Source organism: Drosophila miranda (assembly GCF_003369915.1).
Source record: "Drosophila miranda strain MSH22 chromosome Y unlocalized genomic scaffold, D.miranda_PacBio2.1 Contig_Y2_pilon, whole genome shotgun sequence".
NCBI lineage: Eukaryota > Metazoa > Arthropoda > Insecta > Diptera > Drosophilidae > Drosophila > Drosophila miranda.
In genome coordinates this window covers 9,044,661-9,065,950 of record NW_022881614.1, presented here as the reverse complement: position 1 = coordinate 9,065,950, position 21,290 = coordinate 9,044,661, and the positions used below count along the sequence as shown (strand labels likewise).

The window sequence follows — 21,290 nt, the reverse complement described above, 5'->3', positions numbered from 1 at the left end:
TGAGTTGGGGAGATGCTTATCTTAAACGAGGCTATCTCCCTGGCATAAGAGAAGTTAAATTTCTCCACCCTTAAACCCACGGCTTTTATTTTGCTTTGAATAAAAGCAATTACATCATTAGATGTGAGGTCAGGGGCCAGCCGTGAAACAAAAACTTGTCGTTTTGGTGGGACTCCCACCAGTGGTTTAGTCACCACAGGCCTAGTACCTGTGGTGGCAATATCCGGAGGTCCGGAACGTCTATTTACTGGTGGGATCGGGATAGACGGGACAACTAGCGAACTTGCGGACACCACGGACACGGACGCTGCAGACGTACTTGGCTGCACATTCTCCGAGGCGATGAATTCGGCTACCGAATCTGCATCGCCAGCAGCTGTCGTTGCCCTTGGAGTGGCAAACGAGATCAACTGCTGCACACTTGGAGTGGTCGGAGTCAGTTTTTCGGCGGCGCACGGCTGACTGACGGTTGGCAATTGCAGATCCCGCGGAGTGACCTTTTTGCGGAGAGAGAGAGTTTATTCCTGAAAAGCGGATATTCCAAAACGATTGATACAGTGAAAGGCCAGAAAAATAATGTGTTATTTTGTGGTTTCTATGGCAAATACATGATATAGCGATCCGATCCTGCCAATTATACATTGAACAAAGGATCACAATGGGATGAGGCAAATCGAATGACTTAATCCGCACAAATCACAGCCAAAGTTAGCCGTAGCCAATCGCTACTGTAGCACGCAGCCTGCATAGCCAAAATGTACAACCAAGGGAAACGGAAATGGGTTAAAAGTGTTGACAGTCGAACAAGGCGCAAATTATACGAGAAGTACACTCCGTCCGCAGTAGGGGGGGGCCGTGGCATTGACTTTCCATGGAAATAGTACTAAAATCTCATTTCTTTTTTCGAGCGGGGCTGTTGAAGCTGTTGAAATATTTGCACACGATATTGGAAATTGAGTTAAGAGAAAGATTGAATACAAATATCACAGAAGGAAATGCATTAATGGGTCATCGAGAGCAGCAGAGCGGAGAAGAGAGCAGAGAGAGATTCCAGAGGACTCAAAAAATACTCGTACCGTACGAATACTACTCAAACGGACTGTTTGGGTGGAGGGGTAGCCGAAAATTATGTAAATTTAATCAAAATAAGTAGCAGCAGACGCGGATTGTCGGAGCTGCGGCTAAAAGCGGCTTAAACCAACACAGTCGTCGACCAAGAGCATTTCCAAGAGCAAGGGAGTGGAAAGTGGCAGGATAATAAGGGGATCCAGAGTCCTAGCATCCTGCACCCACGATGGATGCTAAGTAGCCGCCGTTCCAGCCACATGCTGTCAACGCGCTAAACCCAAAAACAAAATCATCTTCCCAAATAACCAAACACCGACGACGACAACAACGAACGAGAGAACGGACGAACGGACAACGAGGCATAAACAGGAGCGAAAAAACAGCAAGAAACGACACATACTATAACATCTCTAAGGTACCCTCTAAATGGGAAATGTCTAAGAGCCTTCGAAGAATGAGTGGTCAATAAAGGAAGATATTCTAGTTCTGAGCTATATAATATCGATCGATAAATAAAAACATCCATAAGCAGAGCGCAATATCTCTGAATTTGTTTTTCTCTGCATCGGATTCCACAAAACGTACTTCCGACTTTTAATACCAATACACCCCTTGAACTCTTCAGAGTATAGGGTGCTGCAAATTCCACTTGGAGCGGCCAGAAATTATGTGTAATAGAGAGGCGGAGAGGAGGCGGCGGTAGAGATGCCTAAGAGGCTGAAGACTGAAGCGAAATAAGTCATAAAGCCACCGACATGGCAAGCAATAAAAAATGTTTAATGCCTCTTATTGTTTGGGGCAAGCCGCCTAATGTCCGCTTGCAGGAGGCAAGAGGCAATCCAGAGCCCGACCCAGAGCCAGCGATAATGCCACAAACGTATTTACTCGGTACTTCACCATTTTAAAAGAAATAGTCACCGCCCTGCACAACCTTTGCGTTTCTCGTGATCTCAGAATGCACTTTGACCTCTCATTTGGAAGATAATGTAATTTTCAATTAGAGGGAGTCGCCCTGTACTGCATTACAAATTCCTCATCCTCTTTCTGCTCAATCCAATCCTGTGAAATGGGTGGACATTTAAGTTGTTTTACAATTGAATTTTACATCGTTTAAAGTTTATCGATTAGGGACGAGTAAGAGATTTTAATGAAATAGAGGTGCAGTGCGCGAAAATGGAGTTTCATTAGAATAAAGATCTACTCGCGGAAACGATTAAGTATGAGAAATTGCTTCTGGATATCGGAAATACAAAATTATCGAAATTAGTTATCGAATTATCAAATTAACTTGTCGAGTTAGTTATAGAATTATTGAAATTATAAATTGCATTACCGAAATTGGTTATCGAATTATGAAAAACTTCAATTGTAATTAATTAGTGCATCAAATTGGAACGGGAATACTTTTCGAAATGCCTAAACTATTGATCAATACCAATTCTCGAAAGAGTTAAGTCCTGGACTTTACTGGTTATCGAATGTATGGAATATTCACTATCTTATGCCTAGAAATTTAGTGGTAATTTAATAATCTCCCACTACCTCTATTCCCCTCTCTTATTTCCCGCTTCTTCCATTTCTCTCCTATAACTTTCCCGTTTCTAGTTCCTCAGAAAAAAAGTTAATGTACAACAAAGTTGTACAGTTGTTATGGCTCCACCGCAAAAATGTTCTAATAAATGCAAAGCAAATTTACTGGCACTCTCTCGCACACACACACACGCCCTGCGAGGCTTTTGTACCACTGAAATACTCACACACACACACCCATACATAGAACCAAAACCATTTTGAAGCACATTTTAACATCATTTTAGACATTTTTTGCACTTAATTAAGTGTAATTCAATTTGCGCTGCTTACTCGCACAGTTTTCCAACGTCCACACCCCATGCTCCCACCACCCCCGTTCCTTTTGAGAGGGGAGCATGCCTACTAGTAGTTTTTGGGGCCGGCTCCACTTGAAGTTTGCCAAAACGCCGCCACAGCCCGAGTACCATTTACATTTTTTTTTCCACTGTAACGAGAGTTGTTTGCTTTTCAGGAAGGGTGCTTTTTGAGAGTGTGGTGTGAAGGGTTGCACTGTTTATAAACTGAAAGTGTTAGCAGAATATTGGATTGTGGCAGGGAGTACATTTTCTGCTGAGAAACATCTTTCATAGATGCAAAAATGGAAAAACAGCAACGAAAATAGTAGATGTTAGGACTGAAAACATATCCTTTCTAAACGAAAGACACACTGGGATAGGATATATGCTCGTCTGACCTTTATACTGCCTGCAGCAAAAGCATTAACAAAGGCTACGTTTCTAGTTTTCATAGAATGCTTCCTCCACATCATACAAGTCTCTGATTCGTGTGCGTTCTTTTCTGCAAAATCCAATATTTCTGTTGCCATAATTAGCCCCAGCAAACGAGGGTGTCCCCTTTCTACGTGTGGATTTTGGCACCACAAAAGCCGGACTATGGCTGCTCCAGCAGCTCTCGGACTTTGTTTGCAATGCTGCAGAACTTAGCCAGCAGCAGTAGCTGCTGGCCGTGCTACCAGTCCAGTAATACTCGTACTACGAATAGTGGCATGAACGAACAATGGCTGCCCGTCAATCGTTTGCGGCCGCAACCCTGCCACTGGGGACTCGAGCGTTGCGGCGTTATGTATACGCCCCGTTCGGTTTCGTCTACGTGTGGTTCCTGTACGTGTGTGTGTGCTGCCGGATGTCATATTGCAAAATTGAATTTTTCGAGGTTCAACCGCCGCCACAGCTGTTTTCCTCGTCATCATTGCAATGATTTTGAATTGTTGACATCGAAATCGAAGCCGTTGAAGCAAGCAACAGCAGCGAAGGCAAGCCCCCGTATCCTGTATCGCTATAGAAAATATCAGGCTATCAGCTTTATTTGATGTTTAGCAATTTCCTGATTTATCCCTTATGTCATTGGCTTGCGTTTGTATGCGTTCTGGCCACCACACACACCGTACGGGAGAGAGTCCAGCAGCAGAAGCAGCAACATAACGAAAAGAATTCCATGGCACACAAATATGATAAGCATTGAAATGAAATTGTATGCTTTCCACAGCAGATATCCACCCCTTCCAGCCCAGTCCTCTCCCCTAACTAATGTATCTTTGTCTGTATTACGTGATTTTCAATGGCATTTCCTGCTTATGAAACGATGGAAGCAGCAGAAGCCGAAGCAGCAGAAGAACTCCGCTTTTTGGCTATTTTTGTGGCTTTTGTTGATTCGATTTATCAATATTTATACTGCAGTTTGCAGTTCGGAAAAAATATAGGTTTTGGATGAGCTCAACGAAAAGATATTTTGTGGGAAAAAATTCTTTGGAAAAGAATCGGGCATGCGTCCAATATACATCCATTAATTGGCTTCATTTCAACATTTAATACATACGTACATGAAAAAGCTCACAGTTCATTAGAAATATCAAGTTAATTAAAATGCTCCAACATCACACAATCATCGGATTCACAGACCGCAGGAAACACAAATACGCGACACCCCTACAGAGCCTTCACTCTTTACCCCCCTCTGCAAAAATGGTCGCAGTGGCCCTTACTTTCGTTTCGTTTTTTTTTTTGTGTTCACGAATCATTATTTTTATGCAAAACATGAACATTTAATAGGACGCTCTACGAATTTTTAATGAGGTTTTTTTAGCAGGAAAAAACAGAGGCAGGAGGCAATGTGTGGCATGTGTGGGCGTGGCTTAACTTTTTTCTTGTATATGAAGCATTTTACATGTTTTATGAGCTTTATTCTCTCACTCTCTCTCTCTCTCTCTCACTCACTCACTCTGTCTCTGTCTTTTTGCCTCAGGTGCGGCTCCAACCCTCTACCGCAGTCTCCGTTTGTGCCCCACATATGGGTAATCAAAACAGTTGGTGCCGCATCTGCGTGCGTCACATAAATTTGCCAACATTTAGGAGATAGTGAGCCACAATTAGCAAATGGCCAAAGAACCAAAGAAAGAAGGAGAGGAGTCTCTCACAGAATCAGTAGACAATATAAATGTAACTTTCGGGCAGATTTTATGACATAAACATTTTAAAGAGTAGTCTCCTTTTTCCTCTCAGTGTAACCTTTAGAGCCTCCTGTATTGTGGCTTCCGCACCTTCTGAAAGTCTTCTCCAACAACCTGCCACCACCGTAACCTCAGTCTCTCCTCCCACTCGTTAGCACATAATCTTCTGCAAGTTCTTGCCACCTTTCATAACCCTGGAACGGGGGACTCTTCCTTCTGTAGCACTCCTTCAATGTCCAATGTCCAGTCAAATCTTTGGCATTAATTTCTTAAAGTCTTCCTGCCGCCTTCCGTTTGGGGCATTGCCACACCTAAGTAAATTATCGTGTTCCACCTTTCCAGCGGTACTTAGTCATTGGGTTTCATGGGTAAACACATCTTATAAATTATTCAGAAACGCAAAAAAGTTATTTGCAACACTTTACCGTTGGGGCAGACATTTTTTAGCATTTCTTTGGGGGCGATGGCGTTGGCGATGTCGCAGGAATCACTCAAAAACTGTGGCGCCGCAACATATGCGTGTCTAGGGGGTGTAGGGAAAAACTCAGCTTCTTCACAGGTAAAACCGGAGAAAAAGCATGACAAATGAAATGTTCAACTTGCGCTTAAGGCCAACAAAAACAGCAACAATATAAAAAAAGAAGCGCTGGAAAATGAACCCCCAGAAACGCCAGGAAAAGCGAAAAATAAATTTTGCAGTATATTTTTTGAACCGAAGTAAACTGAAGTTGACTTAAGGCAGGGACTGAGGGAGTGGAAGAGTGGAGAGTGGAGTCGAGTGGAGTGGCATGGCACCGTGTTTTTGGCCTGACAAAGTGGCTCGTCTTACTGCCAGTTGGGAGTGGGGGTGGGGAGTGGGCATGTAAAATGAAGCTGATGGGGCCCTGTCCAGAACCCACTCCACATCGTACCCTTGAGTTCTTGGGGGGCACTTCTTCTTGGTTCCTGGCTCCTGGCCTGCTTTTTGCGCACGCCAAAGCTTCGCTCAAATATTTAACTTAAGTAAGCGTTTGTAATTAATTTCACGCTTAATACTGCCACTTTACCGCACTTTTCAACACTTTTCCTCTCGCCCATTCCCATTCGCACTCCCACTCTCCCTCCCTTTCTCCTGCTTTCTCCACAAATGGGACTCACATTGCGTGTACCTATGTGCAAAAGATACAGCAAGAGTCTGAAAAGAATATGGAATTAACTTCTTTTATTTTGGATATCAAATCAATGGATACTCGACTCATTGTCATGCTCCTCTTGTGGGTGTTGGTGGCCGCCCGCTTTCATTGGCATTTCATTATAGACAGCTGTCGCATGTCAATCCCTCACATTCTGTGGGGGGTGTTGTGTTCCACATATTTTACATGCTCCGGCCATTGACAACGCATATTGATCATCCTTAAGCATCAATCATGGTGGCAACAGAATGCATTTCCCTGCGATGCATGGCGATTGCTCTGTTCCCTGCGTTTTTTCCTGCTACTGCCACTGCTGCTGCTGCTCTGCATAATTCATGAATACACGAGCACCAGAATTGGAGTATATATTAACTCCAGTCATGTTTAATTAATTTGCTGTTTGGCCAATTAGCATAATACTGGAGATGGAGTGGAGATGGCGAGCGGTCTCTGGCTCAGCAGCAGAAAATTCAATTTTGTTCAAATGCAAACTGAATATCTGCATGGAAATGCATCTTCATACGAGCACTCGAATATCTTTCTGGGTTCCGAAGTGTGGGATTGCGGAAATGTATGCTCTCTCACTGGGGGAAATGTAACAATTAGTCCCTGCCCTGCATGCCAGTACATGACTCCCACTCCTCTTCATTTCACAGATGCAATTTCAAATCTGTAAAATGTATCTTTTGCCGGTAAGCTCTGGCAACAGCCTTTCTGCCTCAATCTCCCTTCCACAATCCCTGCCCTGCCCTGCCCTTTGCACTGTTATTCCCTTAATTATTTATGCAATTCATTTTTTCTAAACTAATAAGTTCTTGCTGTTGTTGTTTTATCTCACAATGAAATAGTAGACGCACACTCCTTCTCTCCCTCTACCTTTCTATGCAAATCATGTAGATGTTCCTGCAACACCCAGATATATTCATATTCATTGAAACCAAATGTGCTGTGAGCCTTGAGAGTCCTGCAAGTTGCTAATACGAATTATGACTGGCAAAAATATGTACCCTCTGCCTCCTACGACCCTATCTTGTTGAATTACTCGAAACGAAAGTGCTGCTGCAATTTAGATAATTAAACACTTTTCTGATAAGCTAAATGGAAAATGCTTTTCCCTCAGATTCCCTATATCTTCAAAGTAGAATGTATTTGCATATCATATACGAGTGCAGTATATTCTGCTACTGATGGGAGTACTGTAATCTTCTGGAGCTGTTTTCCGTAGAACTGAAAGTGCTTTTGATCTATGCAAAATCTTCAAAATATGAATATATCTTCTCTGAAAAAATTCTAAAATTACGACTACTCTCGGCTGATCTTTGCTCGTGTTCGTACGTCAATATTTCAAAGCTATTGGCTGTCTCGCGAAGAAAAGAAAAAAGCTGAAAGGCAGGGCCCGAATGATCGCATCAGCTGATTACCGATTACCTGTTATGCAGCTCTCTCGTACTTTATGAATCACCAGACTTTATTCAGCTATACTTCCGCATATAGACACACTCCACTTCCATGAACCCATTGGACAGAATGAATCTGATCTCTCAGCTTTATTTTACGTGGCGGTTCCTCAGGGAGGGATTTCAACCACGGCGTCTAATGTTTATTTGCAGCTTAGCCTCGATTAGTGCGATATATATACATATATCACGCCATCACGCACCACCGCTACATATGCAGGAACCTGGTACGATGCGCCAGTTAGCGCCCGTAAAAAGAAGCTATAGCTATGTACATAGCGACTCTTCCGGTACCAATTGAAAGTATCCTGGTCGGGCATACAATCCCCCTTGGTGAGGGGCGAGGTGTATCTAACACGTCTTCCGATCTATGGGTCTCGGCACCCGGTTGAGAGCGCAACTCCACGAACCCATTGGACAGTCGCATTCGCGCTGTTGCCAGAAGGTTATTGGGTCAAAGCCAGATAAGAAGACCTTGGCAATTTCGTGGATAAGCAAAAAGTCCCCGATAAGACGGCAAAAATACTGGGTCTATTGACTTATGGCCGATAAGTTTCGCATAAAATCAGAGCCAAGAGGTAACCCCCAATCAGTCAGAGACATGCGCTGCTCGCTGGAATTTGCATTCGGTCTGTCGTTGCTTCTTGTGGCGCTTCAGGTGAGGAAGGTGGCGGCCACTCCTGCCTCCGATGGGCGTATTGTGGGCGGCATGGAGGTTTCCACCATTGGGGAGTTTCCCTACCAGGCCTCCGTGCAGCTAAATGGCCAGCACATCTGTGGCGGCGCTGTCATCGGCGATCACTTTGTGCTGACGGCCGCCCACTGCTTTGAAGACCTGGAGCCCTGGAGCGTCCTCGATTACAGTGTGCGGGTGGGCTCCAGCGAGTACGCGAGTGGCGGCCAATTGCTCAGCTTGCAGCGGATCATTCCCCACGGCGGCTCCAATCCCCAGAGCCATGACAACGACCTTGCGCTGCTCATCCTCAATGCCAGGCTCAATTTCACCGAACACCTGCAGGCGGTGCCCCTGGCAAGCGCACAGCTTCCGCCCACTCGGACACGGCTGCTGGTCAGCGGCTGGGGGTTCCAGAGCGAGGAGGCAGCCGGAGAACAACAGACTGGTGCTGGTGTCGCCTCCGTCCTGCGCTTTGTGGAAGTGGACCACGTGGACATCGGCCAGTGTCGTCTCGCCTACCGCCAGGTGCTGCCCATCACCCAGGGAATGCTCTGCGCCGCCCGCGACGGCCACGACAGCTGCCAGGGGACTCTGGCGGCCGGCTCGTCGGCATCCAGGAGGACGGTAGTGCGACACTCTACGGTATTGTGTCTTGGGGCCTGGGCAGCGCCAATCCAGATTACCCAGGCGTCTACACCAGTGTGACGGCATTTCGTCGCTGGATCGATGCACAGGTGGGGGCCTAGGGCTGGAACGGCCTTCTGGCGGGGTGGAGTGGCCTCCAATGATTCGAACGAGGCTCGTCTTGGGTTTTCAGTCCATAAGTTACCTGATGCCGACCGCATTTACCAGCATTTGCTTTTCTTGCTGTGATTTCATTTGAATAAATCAATTGCCACACACATTGCCACACATTTGTAGCCACAAAACCGCAGCACACACCCGTTCGGACCAGACCTGAACACACTGGAGTTCGTTAGTCCGTTAGTCTGTCTGTTTTTCTGCCTGTCGCAGGAGTCATTTAGTCATTTGGTCAGTTGGCTGCTGCTGCGGTTTTCACACTTTTTTGGCAGCTGCTGCCCTGCCCTGCCTGTCTGTCGGCCTGTCGTCCTGAATGTCGGTTATCACTGGTGTTATTTCAATTTCTGTTTGGCTTATTTGTTGGCCAAAAGCCCAAAAAAGAGAGTGTGGTTCAATGAACCACTGCCTGCCACAAACGGCCACCAAATTGGATTGGCTTTCGACTCCTCGCGGATTTGGGCCCTAATCTCGATACTCAGCTAATCGGCACACAGCAATCGAATAAATTGGCGTGGCTTAGAATTGCAAGCCTAAAGGCCTAAAGGCAAGAGATCTGCTTAGTCCTCAATCCGCTAGGGCCATAAATAAGCAGAACTGTCCAAAAATAAACAGTCTCAAAGATAGAGTAGGGAGTGAGAGGCTTAGCCTCTCTTCACTTTCTGTGCTAAGTCATCGATTACAATAGAAACGAGGGGGAACGTTGTGAGTTGCTGCGGACACCGCAACTCTACGGTTATACCCGATACTAAGTCAGTATGGCTCTCCTCCGGCAGACGCCGCTAATATTAAACGACACGACAAAGAGTGCGTGCGAGAGAGACAGAAAATCAGTCTGAGCGTGACGTCGGGCGCTGCGTAGCCACTGCAAATTGATTTGTTCCTATTGGCTATAAAAATGATCTGATCTGATCCAGATTCAGCAATCTGATAGATATGGTCATTATCTATGATTCTGCGTTTTTAGTTTTCTCGGATGTGCAATATTGTGGATGCAACAGATTTTCGTCCTTTGTATGGGCGGAAGGGGATGGGGAGAAATTTTGAGATACACGTTTTATAGTAAGATCTAACAGGAGTGCGGATACCAAATTTGGTTACTCTAGCCTTAATAGTCTCTGAGATTTTTGAATATCCCCAGATTTTCGTCCTTTGCGGGGGCGGAAGAGGGTGTGGCGAAATTTTGAAACAAACTCGTCTCGGTCCGATATATTAGGAGTGTGGATACCAAATTTGGTTGCTCTAGCTTTTGCAGTCTCTGAGATCTAGGCGCTAATGTTTTACTCTAAGCAAAGCCGCCTATGCTACGTGTGTGTTAGAGAGAGACAGGGCGAGAAAAAATGAAATTGTTTTCTTGATGCTGGCTATAATAATAATACGATCCAATTCAGATTCCGCAGTCCTAAAGATATGGTCTGTTGCAGCAGACGATCGTAATTAGCCTATCGTAGCGTGTGCGATGTTGTGAGCAGAGCTTTTGCTCTCACACGCCGCGCTCTTGTACTGCTTTCTGCGCATTCAAGATCGGCTCGACGGTGGAGTCGGGGAGTTTTGCTATCTCTGGCTGCGACCAGTCCAATAAATGCTTTGAAGTCGAGCACTTGTTTTTTTTTTTAGTCATACATTACCTGACAATTTAACGTAAAAACCGAAACTATAGCCCGCTGGACCGGAGTCATCATCACGTTTCTATTTGGAAAAAGTCTTCCGAATTTTCATTGGCGCCCGAGCAGGGACATCGGCATCCAGCATTTCGTGGAAATTCGCACGACAAACCAGTGACCTACAGTGCATCTTCGTTGTCTCGGCACAAGTCATTGGTTTTTTTTGTTCTGTTGCGAATAGAGCTCTAGCCGGCTGGTTTTGTGCGACAAATTGGATTCATCTTTAATCAACAAAAAAGGAAAGTGTTCGGCTAATCTATGCCGAATTCTCAGGTATTTAGTGCGAAAAAAAATTTAGTGCTAGAACCAAGCCACCATTTTGTGCGCTGTGTTTCTCTATTTGGCCACTGATCTCAATTTCATTGGCACCTCGTTGAATTGGAATACCAATTAAATAAAACACAAAGTAATAAAATACACCAAAGTGAACAGCCAGCAACATAAAATATTTATTATATGCGGAATATTGGTGGATTGAAGAAAAGTGCAAATTGATGAGGGTTTACGGTACTTGCTAATCAGACGCTCCGGTCATTGAGTGAAAAGGAAAGGGAAATTGTTACCAGGGAAGGAGGTTCAAAAGAAGGAGGGGGTCCAAAAGTCCTGCAAAAGTTAGCAACAGCAATGCAAAGACACGATAAGGCGTGTGAGAACGGCCTTTGAAGAAAAAACTATTTCGTTCGACTCTCTTCAAATTAAATGCAGACTCGAGCTGATCGAAAATTATTGTGAAAAGTGGATGGATATACAGGCAGACGTGGATTGTTTAAATCCCAACAACGATCTACGAGCATCGGTCGAGGATATGTGTGTTACCACAAAGGCTCTGTACATGTCTGCACTTAAAGAACCCAAAACTCAGCGAATACAGAGGAGGGATAGGAGTAGCCAGCGTCATTCATCACATCTGCCTAAAATGAATCTCCCCAAGTTTAGTGGAAAACATTCTGAATTTAAAAACTTTATAAGCCTTTTCGAGAGTTTGGTGCTTAACGACCCAATATTATCAAATGTGGAAAAATTCAACCACTTACTGTCGTGTCTCGTTGACGATGCATTGGGAACAGTGAAGGCGTTTCAGATCTCTGCAGAAAATTATGAGAAGGCTCTTGATAGTTTGAAGGAGGTTTACGACAAAAAATATTTGATCTTTTCTGATACTGTTTCGCAGTTGTTTGACATTCCCAGCACAACAAAAGCTTCTGCTTCATGCCTTAGGTCCCTCATTGACACGGTGTCAGCCATATATTCTTCTCTGCAGTCGTTAGGAAGTGAAAAAGACATAAATAGCGCGATGCAAATTCACATAGCGCTGTCTAAAGTAGATCCCACAACGAAGTCTCGGTTCGAAGAGCAACTGGATTACGATAAACTACCGTCTTGGTCCGAGTGCGCAGCCCAGCTGAATCGGCGCTATCAGCATCTAGCTGCCGAAGAGTCAACACGGAATAAGGGTAAAACTAAACAAGAGACAAGTAAAGGACCCACTAAATCGTCATTTTCATGTGCAAAGACGGATAGGCGAGCTGATTCGAAATGTAGCTATTGCCACGCGGGGAATCATACCATAAGCAATTGTCAATCGTTTAGTGCTCTTCCTGTTCTTCAACGGTTCGATACCACCAAGCAACTCCGACTGTGCATAAATTGTTTGAAGCCAGGTCATACAGTGACGAGGTGCACGACAGCAAAATGTCGAGTGTGCTCTAAGCCCCATAACACTCTGCTTCATCGATACGGGGTTGAGCCACAGCAAAATGGGCCTAGTTCTGTGCCAGTAGAACATTCGTCATCGTCTGAGCCTCAGACAGCTTATTCTAGTCACGTTGCTAGTGCTGACCAGGTTATTCTTGCTACCGCTGTTGTAAAGGTGCAAGATCGGTCCGGACAATTTCAGTATGCACGGGCACTTCTAGATTCCGGCTCCCAAATTAATTTTATATCCGAGGATCTAGCCCAGCGCTTACGATTGCGCCGTGATGAGTCGTACCTTAATATCACAACTGTTGGAAAAAACTCGTCCGTCATAAAGCACAAGATTCATACTTCTGTCCAATCTCGTATCAACGATCACAACTTTAATTCCGATTTTTGGGTGTTAAGGTCGATTTCCACATACCAACCCGATCATGTTGTCAATTTCGCCCAATGGAAGATACCAGCAAACCTGCAGATGGCAGACCCGCAGTTTTACAAGCCTGCTAAGGTTGACTTATTGATAGGGGCAGAAACCTTTTTTGAGTTAATGTGTGTAGGCCAATTAAAGGCAAGTTCCGAACATCCAACAATCCAGAAAACATTGTTGGGATGGATTGTATCAGGAAAATATAAGGCATCAGCACAGGATGCTGTATGCAATATCGCTGTTGGTAGCGATCATTGTTCTCTCGACTATCTGGTGGAGCGCTTTTGGGAATTGGAACAGGTCCCAGAGAAGTCGAAGGCTGTATATACAGCTGAACAATTGGCTTGCAAACAAAACTTTAAGCAGACTTTACGCAGGCTCGAATCGGGTCGTTTTGAAGTGGGGGTGCCATTTAAAATAAATCCCAACGTGTTGGGTTTCTCGTTCCAGACGGCAAAACGCCGCTTTCTATCCCTAGAACGCAGACTTGCACTAGATCAGTATTTGCATGATCTGTATATGGAGTTTATGAAAGAGTATCTCATCCTTGGCCACATGTCATTGCTTCCAGACACTCCTCCAGGACGCCATTACTACATTCCACATCAATGTGTCCTGAGACCTGATAGTAAAACCACCAAGCTACGCGTCGTTTTCGATGCATCGAGCAAAACATCGACTTCAATCTCATTAAATGAGACTTTGATGGTGGGTGCAACTATTCAGAGGGAGCTTTACGCAACTCTTGCCCGATTTCGATTAAATCGTTTTGCGCTCACAGCTGTCATCTCCAAAATGTATAGGCAAGTTCAGGTCGCCGAAGAAGACTGAAATTTCCAATTGATTCTGTGGAGGGATAAGGCAAATGTAGATGTTCAAACGTATCGCCTGAATACGGTTACTTATGGGACAGCCTCAGCTCCATTTCTGGCCATCTGCTGTCTCGTTGAATTGGCAGACGTTTATGCTGAGTCCCATCCTATTGCATCACAAGTCATACAAAGTGACTTTTACGTCGATGATATGCTTACTGGAGCAAACAGTCTGGAAGATTTAGAACGTATTCGGCTGGAAGTGTGTGAGGTCTTAGAATCCGGGGTTTTAAGTTGGCCAAGTGGGCGTCAAATCATCCCCAGCTGCTGTCCGATAGTGGCCAGGAGAAATCGCTGCAGTTTGATCCTTCGTCGTCTGTTAAAACGCTCGGAATTAGATGGAATCCGCAAAATGATTTGTTCCATTATCATTTAGATGACTCATTTGATTCATTGACCCCTACAAAGCGAAACATTTTGTCAGTTGCGTCCCGATTGTTCGACCCATTAGGGTTATTATGTCCCTTAATAACGAGGGAAAAAATATTGCTGCAGCAATTGTGGCGGCAAAAGTTGGATTGGGACGAGTCGGTTCCCATGAGTTTGCACACGAGTTGGAACCACTTCAAGCAAAATTTGTTTGAATTAGACAAGATAACCATACCTCGCTACATTGGCCTTCCCACGCATAAAAGCGTTCAGATTCACGGATTCGCAGACGCATCAGGTGAAGCGTACGGATGCTGCATTTACATCCGTACCAGTGATGGTAAAAATGTCGTGTCTAAGCTTCTTACCGCAAAGTCTCGAGTAGCTCCTCTCAAAACGAAATCGATTCCAAGACTCGAATTGTGCGCAGCACTCCTGTTATCCACTTTATGGGCTCAAGTAAAACCGCTCCTGGACAAGTTCATGATCGAAAGTTTGAACTTTTGGTCGGACTCCCAAGTCACCTTGTACTTGCTAGAAAGGGATCCAGCCACGCTCGCAACGTTTGTGGCCAATAGGGTTGCTGAAATCCAGGAATCGTCAAGCGGTGTGACTTGGCGGCACGTTCCTACTGAGCAAAACCCAGCCGATTTGGTGTCACGTGGCACAGACGTAGACGGTGTAACGTGCTCATTGTGGACTGAGGGTCCCCAATTTCTGCTCAGGAATTCTGAGGAGTGGCCATGTCTACATCAGGTTGAGTTGTCCCCAGAAATGGAACGGTCGGAAAACAAGAAGTGTTTGGCAACACATTCAGTGGCAAAGTGTCAGGCCAATGATTTCATCGAGTTGATTGAAAGATGCTCTTCCTTTGAGAAATTGCTTCGGATTATGGCATATGTAAACCGGTTCCTACAAGGAAGCAAGCGTAGTCCAGAGGTCGTTCTGTCAGCCAAAGAACTTAAGGTCTCATTTCTAAGGCTGGTAGAAGTAGTCCAAAGACACGAGCTGGGACCAGAATTCCACAAGCTAGCGAGGTCGGAAATCCTGTCACCGCATCTTCAACGACTAAACCCGTTCATACATACGAGCGAACTCGACGGAAAAGCGCTGCGACTGATTCGAGTGGGAGGAAGGTTGCTCAACGCAGAGATTCCGTATGACGCCAAATTTCCTCTGCTGCTGTCGCAAAAGTCGCAGTTCGTGACGCTTTATCTTCGCAATTTGCATCGGACTCACTACCATGCAGGCGCCAAAGTCATGGTTTCGTTGCTAAGGCAGCAGATATGGCTAATCAATGCTCGAGAAGCATGTACAAGGATCCTGAGAAGTTGTGTGCACTGCTTCCGATACAAGCCAGTCCTACAGGGACAGATCATGGGAAACTTATGTAGCCGTCTTCGTCTGCTTTGTATCAAAGGCTGTTCACCTGGAGCTTGTAGCAGATTTGTCCACTGATAGTTTTTTATCTGTTCTTAAAAGGTTCATCGGGAGAAGAGGCCTTCCGGAGAAGGTGTACAGCGACAACGCCACCAACTTCGTGGGCGCGAGCAAGGTGCTGAACGAGCTGCATCAAGCGTACCAGAGGGACCAGGACCGGCTCAAGGCGTACGCAGCGCGCCAAGGCGTCGAGTGGTGTTTCATACCACCGAGAGCACCACACTTCGGCGGATTGTGGGAGGTCAAATCAGCCAAGCACAGGTTGGTACGCGGAGTGGGCAACGCCAAGCTCACCGCGGACGAGCTGTGCACCCACCTGGTAGAGGTAGAGGCTCTTCTCAACTCCCGGCCAATCGCATCCCCAGGCAACGATCCCAGCGATGGAGAAGCGCTAACGCCAGGGCACCTGCTGATCGGCCAGCCGCTTCTTTCGCTGCCGCCCGAATCAGATCACGACGACAGATGCAGCAGGGGAATGCTCGAATGCTCGTCCACGAGGACAACACACCGCCACAGAAGTGGACCACAGGACGAGTGGTGGCCGCAATCAAGGGAGAAGATGGGATAGTGCGCGTCGCCGAGGTGCGAACACCCTCGGGCGTAATTAAACGCCCCATACACAAATTGGCAAAACTGCCAATAGACGGTTGAAGCACCGGAGGTCTTCAACGGGGCCGGAATGTTGCAGCAGACGATCGTAATTACCCTATCGTAGCGTGTGCGATGTTGTGAGCAGAGCTTTTGCTCTCACACGCCGCGCTCTTATACTGCTCTCTGCGCATTCAAGATCGGCTCGACGGTGGAGTCGGGGAGTTTTTATACCCGATACTCAAAATGAGTATTGGGGTATATTAGATTTGTGGTAAAAGTGGATGTGTGTAACGTCCAGAAGGAATCGTTTCCGACCCCATAAAGTATATATATTCTTGATCAGCATCAATAGCCGAGTCGATTGAGCCCTGTCTGTCTGTCCGTCCGTCCGGCTGTCCGTCTGTCCGTCCCCTTCAGATTCAGATTTTCGTCCTTTGCGGGGCGGAAGGGGTGTGGCGAAATTTTGAAACAAACTTGTCTCGGTCCGATATATTAGGAGTGTGGATACCAAATTTGGTTGCTCTAGCTTTTGTAGTCTCTGAGATCTAGGCGCTAATGTTTTACTCTAAGCAAAGCCGCCTATGCTACGTGTGTGTTAGAGAGAGACAGGGCGAGAAAAAATGAAATTGTTTTCTTGATGCTGGCTATAATAATAATACGATCCAATTCAGATTCTGCAGTCTATAAGATATGGTCATTCTCTACAACTCTACGTTTTTGGTTTTCTCATATCTTTAAAATTGTGGATGCCACAGGTTTTCGTCCTTTGTGGGGGCGGAAGTGGGCGGGGCGAAGTTTTGAAATATTTTTGTAGCAGTGACATATCACAGAAGTCTGGATCCAAAACATCGTTGCTCTAGCTCTTATAGTCTTTGACCACTAGGCGCTGAAGGGGACGGACAGACGGACAGCCGGACGGACGGACAGACAGACAGGGCTCAATCGACTCGGCTATTGATGGTGATCCAGAATATATATACTTCATGGGGTCGGAAACGATTCCTTCTGGACGTTACACACATCCACTTTTACCACAAATCTAATATACCCCAATACTCATTTTGAGTATCGGGTATAACAAGGGGGAACGTTGTGAGTTGCTGCGGACACCGCAACTCTACGGTTATACCCGATACTAAGTCAGTATGGCTCTCCTCCGGCAGACGCCGCTAATATTAAACGACACGACAAAGAGTGCGTGCGAGAGAGACAGAAAATCAGTCTGAGCGTGACGTCGGGCGCTGCGTAGCCACTGCAAATTGATTTGTTCCTATTGGCTATAAAAATGATTTGATCTGATCCAGATTCAGCAATCTGATATATATGATCATTATCTATGATTCTGCGTTTTTAGTTTTCTCGAATGTGCAATATTGTGGATGCAACAGATTTTCGTCCTTTGGGTGGGCGGAAGGGGGTGGGGCGAAATTTTGAGATACACGTTTTATAGTAAGATCTAACAGGAGTGCGGATACCAAATTTGGTTACTCTAGCCTTAATAGTTTCTGAGATTTTTGAATATCCCCAGATTTTCGTCCTTTGCGGGGGCGGAAGGGGGTGTGGCGAAATTTTAAAACAAACTCGTCTCGGTCCGATATATTAGGAGTGTGGATACCAAATTTGGTTGCTCTAGCTTTTGTAGTCTCTGAGATCTTGGTGCTAATGTTTTACTCTAAGCAAAGCCGCCTATGCTACGTGTGTGTTAGAGAGAGACAGGGCGAGAAAAAATGAAATTGTTTTCTTGATGCTGGCTATAATCATTAAACGATCCAATTCAGATTCCGCAGTCTTAAAGATATGGTCATTCTCTACAATTCTACGTTTTTGGTTTTCTCATATCTTTAAAACTGTGGATGCCACAGATTTTCGTCCTTTGTGGGGGCGGAAGTGGGCGGGGCGAAGTTTTGAAATATTTTTGTAGCAGTGACATATCACAGAAGTCTGGATCCAAAACATCGTTGCTCTAGCTCTTATAGTCTTTGAGCACTATGCGCTGAAGTGGACGGACAGACGGACGGACGGACAGACAGACAGGGCTCAATCGACTCGGCTATTGATGCTGATCAAGAATATATATACTTTATGGGGTCGGAAACGATTTCTTCTGGACGTTACACACATCCACTTTTACCACAAATCTAATATACCCCAATACTCATTTTAAGTATCGGGTATAATTAGTCCATCCTTTCCCTTACAGAGCGTATATATATAGGATAGGAAACGAACGGCATAGTATGATATAAACTCCATGGGAAATGTCGTTCGTAAAACAAATTTTTACAAGAAAAATCCCATCGGCTATCGAATCCCCCTTTTCGATTTTCTATACACTTTTTTCGGATTAAAAAATCATCCAAAGACATTAAATTAAATTAAATATTCGTTCAACTTTGAATAGGCGAGGAATGCTACAGAGGAGTATTTATTCTTCAAATTCGAAATTCCTTTAAATGAAGACACAACACTACACACAGGCATATAGAATTCCGATTGTTAGTACCATCTCTAAAAGTATTATCCCTAACAAATCTTCTCAGAAATATACTCTATTTATTCAGGGCTTTCTTTATTTCGTACACAATTTAAGATTTATCTGTCACAATCTTTTAAGTCTCTCCCCAAAACACAGATCATCGTCATTCCATATAGAATTCTCATACAGCTTACAAGTAAATAGCTAAAGGAAATTTTCACATTTTTAAAATTTAACCTAAAACATTACTTACAGATTTCTTAAAAGTTTCGATAGGAATCCACATGAGCCATTGCTGACAGGATGAGTGGAAAACTACTGTCCGGTCTTCTCAATGGCGTGCTCTGTGGTATTGGGGCTTATGGCTGCTGCAAGTTGGATCCTCTCGTACAGCCCTTTGGCTATATGTCGTGCGTTATGGCCTACACGCATGGCACCCTGGGGCTGATCGGCTCGCTGCGCAAGGCCGCGAACTGCTTCAACCCCCAATTGTGCCTCACGCGCACCCTTATGGAGATCGGACATATGACGCTGATCAACACCCAGTTTTACCACTCAACGATGGGCAGCGGCCGCGCCCTGGTGTTCGGCCTGTCCATGGGCTTACTGGGGTGCCTCTCCATCCAGATGCCGAAAGTGATCTTCTGGCGCCCGGCAATCGGATTCTTTAATATGCTGTGTCTCCTGTGCAACCCCCACTATGCCAGTTCCTGGGGCACCCACATGATGATAGCTGTGCTGTATGCGGCGGGCAGCGATGGTGTGTACTACCTAAAGGGGTATGATCGCCTCAGCTATGCAGAGAGACTGTACGAAGTGTGCAACATTGGCATCACCCACTTGGCCATAAAGGCTTTCATGGAAAAGATGTAGACATTGCTACCCCTACCCCCAGCTTCCAGCATCAGTTTGTTATATTTTGTAAAGGAATTTATTTGAAAAAACGAGGTGGAACGTTGTGAGTTGCTGCGGACACCGCAACTCTACAGTTATACCCGATACTAAGTCAGTATGGCTCTCCTGCGGCAGACACTGCTAATATTAAACGACACGACAAAGAGTGCGTGCGAGAGAGACAGAAAATCAGTCTGAGCGTGACGTCGGGCGCTGCGTAGCCACTGCAAATTGATTTGTTCCCTTTGGCTATAAAAATGATCTGATCTGATCCAGATTCAGCAATCTGATAGATATGGTCATTATCTATGATTCTGCGTTTTTAGTTTTCTCGAATGTGCAATATTGTGGCTGCAACAGATTTTCGTCTTTTGTGTGGGCGGAAGGGAGTGGGGCGAAATTATGAGATATACGTTTTATAGTTAGATCTAACAGAAGTGCGGATACCAAATTTGGTTACTCTAGCCTTAATAGTCTCTGAGATTTGTGGATGCCCCAGATTTTCGTCCTTTGCGGGGGCGGAAGGGGGTGTGGCGAAATTTGGACACGAAACGGTCAAGGTCCGATATCACAGGAGTGTGGATACCAAATTTGGTTTCTCTGGCTCTAATAGGTTCTGAGATCCTTGAACTCCTATTTTGCAATTGACAAAACCGACCATGAAACCTGTGTGTTAGAGAGAGAGAGCGAGAAAGAATGAAATTGTTTTCTTGATTCTGGCTATAATCATTATACGATCTGGTTCAGATTTCGCACTGTAGAAGATATGGTCATCCTCACCGATTCTGCGTTTTTGGTTTTATCGTATCTTTAAAAATGTGGATGCCACAGATTTTCGTTCTTTGTGGGGGCGGAAGTGGGCGGGGCGAAGTTTTGAAATATTTTTGTAGCAGTGACATATCACAGAAGTCTGGATCCAAAACATCGTTGCTCTAGCTCTTATAGTCTTTGAGCACTAGGCGCTGAAGGGGACGGACGGACGGACGGACGGACGGACGGACAGACGGACAGACAGACAGGGCTCAATCGACTCGGCTTTTGATGCTGATCAAGAATATATATACTTTATGGGGTCGGAAACGATTCCTTCTGGACGTTACACACATCCACTTTTACCACAAATCTAATATACCCCAATACTCATTTTGAGTATCGGGCAAAAAATAGCTCGAGACCACGTTGCAGATTGTAGGTCTTCTACTGGTAGGAGCCCGTTCCCTGCTTGCCACATTTTTGCAGCATTTGTTGCATTCCCGGGATGGGTATGTGTGTGTGTCTGCTTCTAGTTCTGTAACTCATTTGCAACTAAACTGAGTTCATTAAAGTTTATTTAAACGTGCAACATTGGCATGCCACACCGCGGCGTGTAGAGGGGCAGGGCCACAAGGTAAGAGGGGCAGCTGCTGCTACGTGGCTTAGCTTCGATAAGTCTGACATTTGCGCAACGTAAAATTGACAACTGGGGAAACGAAAGCCAAGACCGATACGGCAGCTCCTAAAAAATGAACAAGTTCCCTACACTCGACTGACATTTGCATTTGTCTTTGACGCACACACACACACACACAGAGGGAGAGGGAGAGATAGGAGAGAGAGTACGCGTAAGTAGGAAAAAGAAAAACCTTTCAAATTAGGACACAACTCCTGGA

General features: G+C 45.3%; 2 protein-coding genes across 2 annotated transcripts; both read left to right on the top strand.

Moving 5' to 3' along the window:
• The first annotated feature begins 8,337 nt into the window (after positions 1–8,337).
• On the top strand, positions 8,338–9,327 carry LOC108158025 (trypsin beta). The gene is given in 2 exon segments (XM_017290168.2): positions 8,338–8,992; positions 8,995–9,327. Coding segments are annotated over 2 exon segments (861 nt in total). The 3' UTR covers positions 9,201–9,327.
• A 9,523-nt stretch (positions 9,328–18,850) lies between these two features.
• Positions 18,851–19,744, top strand: LOC108158312. Its single transcript, XM_017290552.2, has 2 exons — positions 18,851–18,943; positions 19,003–19,744. The coding sequence occupies exon 2, from the start codon at positions 19,051–19,053 to the stop codon at positions 19,618–19,620; it is 570 nt and encodes a 189-aa protein (XP_017146041.2). The 5' UTR covers positions 18,851–18,943; positions 19,003–19,050; the 3' UTR covers positions 19,621–19,744.
• The last annotated feature ends 1,546 nt before the right edge of the window (positions 19,745–21,290 follow it).